This window comes from Uloborus diversus, unplaced genomic scaffold (assembly GCF_026930045.1).
Source record: "Uloborus diversus isolate 005 unplaced genomic scaffold, Udiv.v.3.1 scaffold_13, whole genome shotgun sequence".
Lineage (NCBI taxonomy): Eukaryota > Metazoa > Arthropoda > Arachnida > Araneae > Uloboridae > Uloborus > Uloborus diversus.
Window position 1 is genome coordinate 5483644 of NW_026557987.1, and position 13102 is coordinate 5496745.

The 13102-nt window shown below is 30.4% G+C and overlaps 1 protein-coding gene across 1 annotated transcript in view; it reads left to right on the forward strand.

Moving 5' to 3' along the window:
- Nucleotides 1-69: 69 nt before the first annotated feature.
- Nucleotides 70-13102, forward strand: part of LOC129232638 (seipin-like) — a 60548-nt gene continuing 47515 nt past the window's right edge. Inside the window, exons 1-3 of the mRNA XM_054866769.1 lie at nucleotides 70-242; nucleotides 4325-4400; nucleotides 7119-7194. Coding sequence (XP_054722744.1) covers nucleotides 70-242; nucleotides 4325-4400; nucleotides 7119-7194 — 325 coding nt within the window. The remainder of the gene's footprint in view (nucleotides 243-4324; nucleotides 4401-7118; nucleotides 7195-13102) is intronic.

The following is a 13102-nucleotide window of genomic DNA, read 5'->3' on the forward strand; positions in this document are numbered from 1 at the left end:
TGGTGGTTTGGCGCCACAAATCTCTTTGTTATTTAGATTCAAATTTCCTTAAATTCTTTTTCTTCATTAATGGACATCAAAATGGAAATTTCATCCCGAATTAAGAGACTCGTCTTCAAAACATGCTTTGTTTTTCTTTCATGCGGCGTTCTATTATGGTTTTCCATTTTTTCTTATGGACTTTTGTACTATTTGTATATTCCTGCAGTTGCTCATGTGAAGATGGTGTATTTTCAATATGAGTATGACTTTTAAAGTTGATTCAAAACTTGCTTCACGTTGAATTTTGGATACTTATTTTTTATTTTTTTTTTGTCTGTTATAGCCGAGAGAGTAAAGTCATATGTTTTGAGTTTTTTTTGCATCAAATTTTAAATTTTTGAGTAGTGATGTTGAATCGAAATTATTTGATGTTATCCAAAGCCCGAGCTTTGTTACCACATATTCCGACTTGGCCAATGATTGGTTTTTTTTTGTTTGTTTGTTTAGAATATGAATTTACAGTAATTGGTTGTTTTAATCAATGTCAAGTTTTAAAAAACAATTTTCATTTGTTTTTTGTTTCTCTATTGCCTGGCATTTGATATAGGGAAGCAAGGAAAATTTTGGATAACTGGAAACCTTATATCAGGGTTGCCAAACGTCCCGGATTTCAAGGGACAATCCCGTATTTTTAAAAATTGTCCCGTGTCCCGGGGAACTTCCATATGGGACGGCTAAAGTCCCGTATTCTAGCTAATAACAATACTTTACAAAACGAGACATTATTTTAAGTGAAAAAAATAAAGTAAAACAAAAAATGTGAATTAAAGAGCAATAAGAAAATCTTGTGGCTGCAAACAAATAATTTTGTTTTGGGGGTAGATCATGGGGAGCCGAATGAGTGCTTCCTCTTTGCTTGTTGACTAATGTTGGAAATATCTATCTGCATGTGTCGTCAGCCACAATGAAAACGATTTTTATGCTTTGATCGGCGACATTTTGTAAGGTTTAATGCTTTGTTGCGATTGAATTTTATAGATTTATCATGAAGAGACATTCTACGTTGGAAATAACCCCTTAAAAATACCCAGTTTTTTCCTGCAACCTCAAAAATACCCCCCTCTTCACTCCTAGAAGCCTGTCCCATATTTACTGTTCTCAAATCTGGCAACCCTGCCTTATATACGTATATATTTCCTTACATTTTTTAGTACTTTCCTTGTACATGCTTTTGGCAAAAATGTATAGGTTGTTAAATTTTGCAAAAATTTTAACACTTGTGGGTAAAGATTGCCAATTTCCAAATTACCGAAACCTTCCTGAGAGCAAGACCAGGGGCTCAATCAGTTGTTAGATAACGACATAGGCGGCTGGTGAACCAAAAAAGTAGGGGGTCAAAAGAAGCGTAGGGGTTAAGGGGTGTGGTCACTGAAGCTGATTATTCTTTTCTTTTTTTTGTTTTGTAAAAATTGGCTTCATTAATGAATTTTAATATTATTTTTTTAATAACTTCTAAAAATGGGGGAATAGGGCATCAAAAATCGTGACGATGGTCATCATCACCGCACTCTTCCCTAGTCAAAATTTCCATTCCTTTGAAAAATGGTGAACGACTTCAGTTTTTACTTTCATGAAATAACTCAATCTGCCCTATAAAAAATCACTGTTCAATCAATCATTAATTTTTAACTCTGAAAAGTGAGGGGGCTGTTGCCTCCCCCCCCCCTTGTACAAGCTGATTTTTGCCTGGTAGTTCAAAATGACGTAGAAACTTTATTTCGCAATGCCAAACACATTTTGTCTTTTTAATCATAGCTGCCAAGTGCTCCGTTTTTCCCGGAGTTTCTCCGATTTTTATTGCGTACTCCGAAAATCCGATTTATTCCAAAAAAAACTCCGTTTTTTTGACTTTGCTTGTATACTTTTCGATTTATGAGGAAAAAGAAGAAATTTCCCTATCCTGGAAGGTAGGAAGTGTGCACAAACTCAACAAAAGAGGAGGCAATTGTATGCCCTGGAAGCATTAGTGTCAAGATAAACACTGAGTGGGAGCGCTAATCGATCGGAGAACATCGTTTTTTCATTGAGCATTTCAGCTACGTGCAAAACGTAGCCGCCATGTTTGGTCATTCAGAAGATGGAAGTAGACGATGCTTAAGTACTTTCGTTTTCAAAGACAAAGCAGAATTGGGGGTTTCTTTTCACTGCAAACTAATGAAAATCAGCAAAATGTGCTGCAAAATGTTTTTTTTTTTGGTTATTTTAAATAATTTTATTGAGAAATGAAAACAAGTATACTATTTAAAATTTCATTTTATCCCTATTGCTTTGGACACGAATGTGCTAAAGATTCTCAATTAAATTGTAGTTTCATGGGGATTTTTTATTTTCAAATTATTTTCATGCAACAAATTCAAAATTTTATATCTGAATTTTTGACTTAGTCGCCATATTTGGTCATTTGCGAGATTTAAGTACACAAAACTCTTCAAGTGGCCAAGTTTTCAAAATTGGAATTAGATGTTTATTGCAATGCAAACTATTGTAAATAATGCGAAATGGGCTTCTTCCCCCCCCCCAGAAAATTCTTAATTTTTTTCTTGAAAAATGAAAAAAAATTTTCTTCAGAATATTATGTTATCCTGATTGGTTTGGATGCTAATGTGCTAAAAACTGTCTATTGCATCTAAATTTTAGTTTTTTAAAGGATTATTAATTATTTATAATTACTTTTAATGCAACAAATTCAAAAATCTATCATCTTAAATTTTTTCCATTGTTGCCATCTTTGGTCATTTGCAACATGGAAGTAGACAAGACTATTAATAGCCTAAGTTTCCGAAGACAGAATTGGTTGTTTGTCTCAATGCAAACTATTAAAAATAACAAAAGGCAAAAAGTTATGTTTTTTTTAAATTATTTTTTTGAAAGAGAAATTTTATCTGTATTTGATCCTTATTGCCTCGGAGGCTTTGTTATAAGCTGAAACCATTTCATCTAAAATGAAAGTTCCTGCTGACTTCTCATTTATTTATTTATTTATTTTTTTTAATAAATCAGAAATCTATTTTAACTTGAATTTTCCATGTACAAAAAAAGTATTGAATGACTCTATTTTAAAATGTGTGAAGTCCTATTCATCTATTTTTTTCATGAAAGTTGTAAAAACTGCCCCATCTCCCCTCCAGTTTGTGTTTCAAAACTTGGTGACAGTGGTAGCCACTAAGTTTTTGGAGTCTAGTGGCCACTGGCCACTTAGAAGATTTCCAAGTCTTGACCTTTACTATGAAGTTGCTTTGCTTCCAAGTATAAGAAGTAATCGTGGTTTTTTTTTTTTTTTTAAATCTTCAATATGTTTTTGTGCAATGCATTTTCAATACATGTAGGATATGTATAAAGGAATATTTTTAAAAAGGGTTGCAGTTTTATTAATTCAAAGAGTAATCATGTTTTTTTTTTTTTTTTTTTAATTTTCAATATGTACCTACGTAATGATGCTTTTTTAATGTAAAATATTTTTATCTTATACTTGGTTGTAGTTTTGTTGAAAATCTAACATGAAAATTCAGAAACGCATTGTAATGGTGCTTAGAACTTATAGAAGCTTACGGTACAGAAGGAAGGTTTAGCACAGGCCACAATTTGGTGCTCCTATTTTAACCCTCATTGCTCCTATTTTTTCCCTTAAGTGCTCCTATTTTTTTTATCTTGAGGTTGGCAGCTATGTTTTAATGGACTTCAAAAATGTCTGCAAAATAATAAAATCATGGTATGAAATTACATGAAAAATTCCAGTAAGGTAATTCCACTCACTGTAAATACTCCATTAACACCAAAATGATCCGCTAAAACGCTTAATATTTTGAGTGATAAATAAGCACTAAGAGCTTTTTTTTTGTGTTAAATTTGAAACATTGAAGCAAATATATAAGTAATTTTCTGAGTTTTGCAAAGTTAGAGTGAAAGCATGTCTCAAAAAGTCGGTTGAGATATCAGTGGCTAAAAAAAAAGCTAAATGCTTTTTTGCAGAATATGCAGAGCTGGCTCTTGGGTGGGTTTTTACAATTAGGAGGGTCAGCAACCCTGACTCCTGGTACAAAACTATTTTAAGGTCGGACAATGTTAATTTGCAAACAAAATATACTAACATTTAATTTGCAGGAAAAACCTATTGAAAATTACCAAAGACATTCTCGGTGAAATTCGATCAATAAAAAGAAAAATTGATTCATTATTGATTTACAGTTTAATATGTAGTTTATTTGACATTGATTTCTTTTTATCTTTTTTCAAGCGCTATTTCTATAATGTATTATTAATTTGAATTATTTTTCTTTATCAGCATGTCGTGCAACAAAATGGAAGGCTGCCGGTTTCCTCACGACAATGTCACTCTGGTGGAAAAGGGAAAGTATGAGGTAATCCATTTTTCTTATATGTTTTGAGGAACAGATATTCATATTTCAAAATTACTGACTGTGCATAAACATGAGTTTTTTCTCTTTGGTACATGGTAGTTTTGTTCCTTTTTTTCTAAATATTAATTGTAATACATAGAGATAAAAATAGCCCTGAAAAAAAAAATCTCCCCACCCCCTAAAAGATTTAACTATTTCTACCCAGAAATATTGGAGATACCTTGTGGCAGCGCTAAGTAAAAGCTCGAGACCAAAAAGTTGGATAGATTTATTTCCCCTGCTACCTTGCATGTTTTAGTTTCATGTTCTGTTTTGTCTTTTCTACCTGCAATAAGAAAAAGAAAAAATAATTAAATTTTTAGATAAAATATTGTATTCAGAAATTCACATTCTGATTTCTTAAAATATTTTTCTATGTTCAGAATCTCGCGTAAAAACCTTAATTTTGATAATGTAACTTAGTTGCTAGCAAATATAATTTCCCTGTGCGTCAAATTATTATATTTGTTATTTTTTGCAATAAATGAAATTGTATCCATGCAATTTCATCCATAATGTGACTTAATGGAGATGTTTGAGATGAAATTAAATCTTAACAATGTAATGAAATGTTTATCTGTAAAATATTTAATTTTTATAGTATCCTCATTTTTATAGTGTATCAGGTTACTAAAATAAACAACATACAGAAAAATGAAGTCTTCTGCACAAGATTAGAGTGTTTGATACTTTTTTGACTCTTGGTCTTCAAGTAATTAGCATACTATAATGATAATTTCGAGGAGAAATCTTTATTTTTTAGATTATTTTGTTTTTTAATATTGAATGTACCTCAAAAGTTATTACTTCTTCACGGTTTTTAGTTTAGTTGCTAAAATTGTATGTTACATCAAAACTTCATTTTTTTGCTTCATATTATCCGCAGATTATATGCCGCCGCGGATTGTCTGAAGGTTTTTTCTTCAGGGCAATTTTAGGACCTGCGGATTATACGCCGTCGCTGATAATCTCTTATATCTTTAAACGAGCAATTCTTGTGGGTATATATATATTTCTTATCTCGGAAACGGCTCTAGCGATTTGGATGAAATTTTGGATTTAGTTGTAGTTTTGCATTCTAAGTTCATCTACATCAGTGTTTTTTCTGTAAAAACGCGATTTTTTACAAAAAGCAGTTTTTTAATACAAAGTCAAATTGAGTTAAGCCTTGAAGTAAACTGTGAGTTGACGCATCAGGCAGACGATTTGCAACCATAACAATGAAAATTTGTCTCTTCTCGCTTTAAAATTTTATACTTGCTTCGGGTTGCCAGCCTTGGCTGATATTGGCCACTTTGGCTCATTTCAAACACACTTGGCTGAAAACAAATTCAAAAGCATTATGTAAATCAATGTAAGGCTTTTTTTCTTTTTTAAGTGAAACTATTGCTTGACCATCTTATTTTATTTTATTTTATTTATTTATTTTCTTTCTACACTTCAAATAGTTTAACATGTTTTTTAAATCACGCATCTAAATTTTATTTTGAAGAAGTGTATGTCTTGAGATTGTTTATGTTTTGTTAAGTCAGTTGTTATCATTTGTTGGAATGGTTTGTGGATCATCAGTTTTGATGGATGTTGTATGAAGCATTTTCTGGCGTAAAAACTAAAAGTACTTATTCAAAAAGAAAATCTGGATTGGGATAAAATCGTGAAACGCATCATAGTATGAAAGGAAGTATTCGGTTAAAAATGGATTTCACTGTAGCAAAACTAAGGTCAAAATATTTTAATTACTGACAAGAAAATTGTATAGTGGAAACAAATGTAACAGATAGTTTAAAGTTAATTACATTCAGAATTTTCTTTGTTTGGTACTTTAGTGTTATAAGAAGGTGAAGCTTTTCAAGTATATTTGGAAAAGTATTGAACCTTAAAAAAACACGATTTGACAAAAAATAATTCTTTTAAAGCCGAACGAGGCTCGGTCGTCCAGGTACTATACAGGAAAATACAGTATTCTACATTGGGAAGGTCTACTGTTTTAAGATTAATTAAATGCATCATATAGTGCCTAAACTATTTGCTGGAGTATGTACATACTGTTTGACCGTGGATTGTATGTCATTTGGCAATCTGCCAAGTAAAGACGATTCCATCTGAATGAATCCAGCGGGGGAGAAGGGAAAATAATGATGGGAATTTGCTGCTCGCGTTTTATAATGTCACTAGTGCCTTATTCATTCATTGCATTCTCTAAAATAAAATCCGGGAAAACAAAAAAAGTTACCATGGAAACAACAAAAATAAAATAAAATATTTTCATTTCGTGCAGGAACGTAAAAGCAAAATGGTAAGCTAAAAACTTTGTTGTGAATAAATAAATCAATTTTTGCCAAGAGAATATAAATCGAATATAATTTAGATTAAAAAAATGTTGCTGTGAGCAAATTTTCACTTTCACAAAAGTAAGGCTAAATAATAGAGAGGCAAAAGTGCACATCTGTAGCAAACCAACTAACACCTCTATAAACTAATAGATATGCCCATTTCCGTCTATAAACCGGACATTAGCCTTTCCATGCAATCGATGCTCAGGCAGTATATGTATATTTTTTAAATTAGTTTTCATGTATTCTTCAAATGACACAAAACTTTAAAATTGTATCTAACATGATATTTTCTTCACCTGCCAGTATCTTGTGATGCTGAAAAGTTTAATCTTTTTACTTCCAGCTTTTATCTGGGGGACAAGCCTACGCTATCGAAGTCGTTCTGGATATGCCGGAATCCGAGCGGAACATCGACCAAGGTGAGTGATCTTACATTCCATTTTTTAGAATAATTAATATTTAAAAAAAAATTTTTTTAACTCCCCAAACTAGAGATGTAAAATCCCCATGAATTTTGAGAACCTTTTTTTTTCTGGAGAAAAAGGGAAAAAATGATTTTTTGCAAAGTGAATTTAATTGTATTTAATAGATACATTTTCTTAGAAAGAATACAAAATGTCAAATTAAAGATATGTGAAACCCATGTTATTTTATCTGTAAATTTTTAGCTTACTTTGTTCAAAACACCAATAGTTATCAAAATCTGTCCAATCATCATTCAACCATTAATTTTGACTAAGATGTGATTTTTGTAAGTAATTGTGTAAACAAGGTTCTTGGCAGAATTATGTCCCCCTCCCCCTTTTTTTTGTAAATTTAGAGCAGAAAGAGTTTTTATTTAAAAAAGTTTGTTCTAATGCATTTATATATCATCGCCTCAAAGTAACAGAAGGATATCTTACTGTTATTCCTCTGGTTAGATGTCTTAGTGTCAGGGCCTGATTACTGAATAGGCCAACTAGGCCTCGGCCTAGGGCACCCTAAAATTTAGGACCCCCCAAATGGTTAAATTTGTTTTTTAACTAATAGCTAAAATTGTACAAGGTTCGTATGCTCCTTCAAAACTCCTCCAATACTCCTTCATTTAGGAAATTTTTTTGAAGGACCTTTCAAACTCCTTCATTTTGGTTTGAACTCCTTCAAAACTCCTTTTTTTTAGATCAAGACTACATAATCGTCCTTTATGGCAGTAATTTAAAATACTTCGATCGACAACTTAGCTTTGTCACAAGGGCGAATGTATTAGAGTGATTTTAATTTAGTAATTTGATATATTTTTTTTAATAAAGTAATTTATAAATTGGTTATAGAAGTCATAAAAAATGAAAGTGAAAATATTATTAGATGCCTAAGACATTTCATAAGTAAATTAAATCATGCTTAAATGGTGCTTGGCTATTTTGTCAAGTTTTATGATTATTGCTTTTAACTCCCGCCACACTCTCAGTAGCAAAAGTCAGCTTGTTCAATATTTAAATATTGAAAATACATTAGTAGATGTACTATATTAAGTGATTTTGTTAAAAAAACAATTGTTTAGTAGATTGCAGTTTTGGCATTGTATAAATAGTCATCCACAAGGGATGTCATTCCTTGAGGGGAGACAGGTTCATGAAATTGTGACAAGAGGAAGAGAGGGTGGCAAAAAGTGACATCACATAGTTATTATAACAATATGTTTATGAAAAATAGGACTTGTGACTGGGGAAGGAGAAAAGTAAAGTGTGACGGAGGGGGAAGGGGTTCAAATCTGTTGAAAAAAAGTGACAAAATTTATAAATATATAAGGATAGCCCATTAGTACTCCTTCAAAATATCATTTTACTCCTTCAAAGCTCCTCCAAAACTCCTTCATTTAATTTCTGAAATTGAGTACGAACCCTGTTGTAAGGTTTGGCTACGGGGGGGGGGGGGGGGGGGGCAAAAAAGTGTTTGGCCTAGGGCCACCCAATACCTTAATCCGGCCCTGCTTAGTGTTGCTCTGAGGGTATGATATGTGTATGCTGTAATATACACACATATTGTACATTGTAATATTTAAAATGTAGTTAAAGCTTTCCTCTTGTTGTTATCATTGATCAAGGTTTGAAAACATCCGATATATTTTGATATATATCGAATATTTTGATATCTATCCGATATTTTGATATCTATCCGATACTTTCGATCAGCACAAACTAAAGTCCTCAAAATAGTAAATGCATCCTCAAATCACTCTTTATTTTCTTACATTATTATACCAATATGTAGACTTAAAATTAAATTTTCTCCCATTATTTAAACTACCTAATATTTCATTTGATATTTTTGTCAATTTTACTGATTTTTCTTCTGTTAGCTATTTTTTACACAGTTGTATAATTCAGAAATAAAAAATATGCATTAGTCAGTGCAGAGTCATAAGACATTTTCTTTTCTTTTTCTGACCAATGTTTAATATTAATTTAATTCAGCACTTTTAATATGATTTAAAATTGTTACATTACTAATAATAATGAATATACTGATGTAAAATACCTGGGTATTTATTTTTAGGGACAAATACCCAAATTGGGTATATACCCGGGACCCGGGTATTTATTTAAAAAATTTATATTCAGCTGAAATACTTTTCTGTATGTATTCCACTCTGTATATTGTATAACCAACCATATTTAAAACAATAAATTTTTGCCCAAAAATTGTCTTTTGATCACATATTTAAAGAATTATTGTGTGAAACCACTTGGCAATCTAATATGATATTCGCATTAAATGTGTTGGATATGCCTAATCAATGTTGATAGCCAAATTTCAGATATAAAAAGCCATTCTACAAAAAGTAAAAAGCTTAACTGGTTACAAAAAAGCAAACATCAATTTTTTAAGGTCCTAGTCTTTTATAACCCAGTAATATGTCTCTGCATGACATCAAAATGTAACAAAATGCTGCTCAATTTTTTATTAATATTTATTTACCTATATCCTATATGCAAAAATTTCCTCCAAACCTAGTTCAAGTGTTAATTGTATTTTGCAGATAATGTATCAGTCCTTAGTTCACTTAATTCATTTTGATATTTTGACTTTCACTTCATATTGTATTTCAAGCATATATATTGAGTGTGAAAAAAAATAGAGACGTTACAGCTGATATGTTTTAATTTAAAGAGCAAAATAATTTAATACTAAAAATAAATACAGTACAACATAAATGTTAGCATAAAAATACTTGATCATTCCTTTTTCAATAAAATGTGTTTGAAAATGTTTTACGGTTTATGTTTTTTAAAAAGAAAATCATCACCTTTTGATATCACCTATTTTTTTTTTTTTTTGCAAAATGCGCAATTACTACGGAATTTACCCTGCCTTCGGATAAATATCCAAAAAATATTAACCTTCCCACCCTACATTACTATTTGTGTGTATTAAAAATTTTAAATCGTGTATTAAAAATATCACCTAATTTTTTTTTTGCAAAATGCGCAATTATTAGGGAATTTACCCTGCCTTTGGATAAATATTAACCTTCTCACCCTACATTACTATTTGCATGTATTAAAAATAGTTTGAATAAATCTTCATCATGAAGTACGGAGGAGCAAATACAAATGAGCAAGGCAACAGAAAACAATATTTTGATTTTTTTTTTTTGCTTATTAATGTGAAAACTGTTTCTATATTGGCCAGGTTATCACTTAAACAGCAATAAAATAAATAACATCATAGTGTGTTAATAACTTCTCAGTTTATTCTTCCAAACATCCCTCATGCTTCCTTTTTTTTTCCTTTTGGATATGACTAACCTAGATTATGATTTTGAAATCCTGAAGTTCATCATTGAATTACTTATACTTCTTCAATTATGACATTGAAAAGAAAGTTTCTTTGGTTCACAATAGATTTCTTTCATAATTTCATCAAATCTTTCAATAAAAATTATTATAAACTGTGTTATACATATGTATGTATTGGTTTTACCAATTATTTCATATTTAGATTTTAAAAAATATTTCCCATTCACTTTTTGCATTTTTTTTTGTAAAATACCCAGTTTTTGGGTATTTACCCAGGCCTTGGGTAAATACCTAAAAAATATTTACCATATAAAACACAGAAGCTCTGGCAAAAAACTACTTTTTTAGCATAATGAATATACTGAGAAATCCTACACATTCACATATACATTCTTGCTTTAGACTGGACTTAAATATCAGACTCACGCCGACTAACCAGGATTTGAAAATATACTTTCGAAAATATCCGATATTTTGATATATAACCGATGTTTTCAATTAGCCTAAACTAAAGTCTTCAAAAGTAAATGCATCCTCAAATCACTTTATTTCGTTATATTATAATAACAATATGTAAACTTAAAATTAAGAATTCTTTCATTATCTCTACATAGTATAAAATGAAGTCTCCAAAAAGCGTCTGTGTGTTTGAACTCGAGAACTACCTGGCTGATTTCGCTGAAATTTTCACAGTTTGATCCTTTAAGTCCTGAAAAGTTTTGCAGTCCAGTTCGAAGAATAGTTCTTATTTTTAACACGCTTTTATTAGCTTCACCTGTATGTATGTATGTATGTATCTTGTAACGGAATCTTGCAGCTCAAATTTCGCCCACTTCCTGCGATCGGATTCTTTCGAAATTTGGCACGCAACCTCAGAACCGATGACAATGCAATATTCTATAATCAAATTAATTAATTAACCCTTTTAATTGTTAGTTTCCTCCAATTTTAATCAATATTTTGGCATAAATCCAACAATATGAAAAAGGAAAAATTTAAAAAAAATACATCAAAAAATACTCGCAAAAATTATTTAAAAATATTTACAAAAACCTTTAATTTTTCTGCATCAGACAAAACTTGTTCCATTGTTCCAAGGTAATTAGAACATGAAATATAATTGTTTTTAACTAAACTCATGCCAAAATTTAGGTGAGCCTTCCATTGGAAATTCATTGCCGATCAGACCATTGTTGAACAAAACTTTTATTCAAATGCATTTTCAAAGTAATATAAATATGATTTCCGCAAACATACATCGATGACTCACAGTAGCTTCCCATCGGGATGCCCTTGTCTTAACTAAGACTTTTACGAAAAGAAGTAATTGCAATTTTGCCTGATAATTCTCCAACATAAGGTTAAAAAACAGAAAAATAAAATAATAGTTTAAAAAACTAAAAAAGCACGCTTTGGTAGCAAAATGAACTAAAAAGTGAAAAATAATCTTTGGATGATAGTAGTTGACCAATCACTTAATTTTAATGTAATAAAAAAAAGCGTGGGGGGCTTCTTATCAGTTGTCTTGAATTTCTTCCATTTGTTGTCCAAGCAAAAATGTAAATCGACAGCACCCCACGCTTTTTTGTACTACATTAAAATTAAGTGATTGGTCAACTACTCTCATCCAAAGATTATTTTTCACTTTTTAGTTCATTTTGCTACGAAAGCGTGTTTTTATAGTTTTTTAAACTATTATTTTATTGAACAAGTATAATGCAGTCATGGATTTTTAAGTTTTTCAAAGCTACTTTCATAAAAAAAAAATAATAATTAAAAATGGACTGCCGAAAAAGAGAAAAAATGAAAGACAAAAATTAATTTTAAAGTAAATTATTATTCCAATTTAGGTCCAATTTTCATGGAAATTCCCGAATATGGGGGTAAAAAATTACTTGTATATATTAATATTACATATTATTGGAAAGAGTTGAATTTCCCGCGCTCTACGCAATTTTTTTCAAGCTCTAACTTTATTACAGCGGGAGTTATTAGCTTTTTTAGCTCGAATTTATTTAGGCTTAGCTGAAATTTAGGCACTACTTTCCTCATTAAATAAATCAGTAAAAAGTGAAGGAATTGTCCCACAGCTTTCTTTTTGACGCCATTGGAAAAAGCGATCTTTTTTACTCCAGATCTAACTCGACAATGCACAGTCATTGGACATTTTCATTTTTTCTGAGCGATGTTTAATAATTAATCAGGCACTTTTAATATTTAATTAAAATTGTTACATTACTCATCATTTTATGAATATAAATACAAGTAAAAAAAGGAATATTATATTACTTTGTTATATTAATGATGTATTATACATCATAAAGATATAGTACATTATTTTTTGGTTATTTTCTATAATAATTAAACAATATTACTATGATTAATGTATTTTTTATATTGAAAATATACCGTAGTTTAAAAAATTAATATCAAAAATATAAAAATATCATGATATTTTCAAAATAAATATTGGATATATATCGTGATATATATCATGATATATATCGACTGTACAGTAGTAGTATATATATATATATTGGGAAATAAA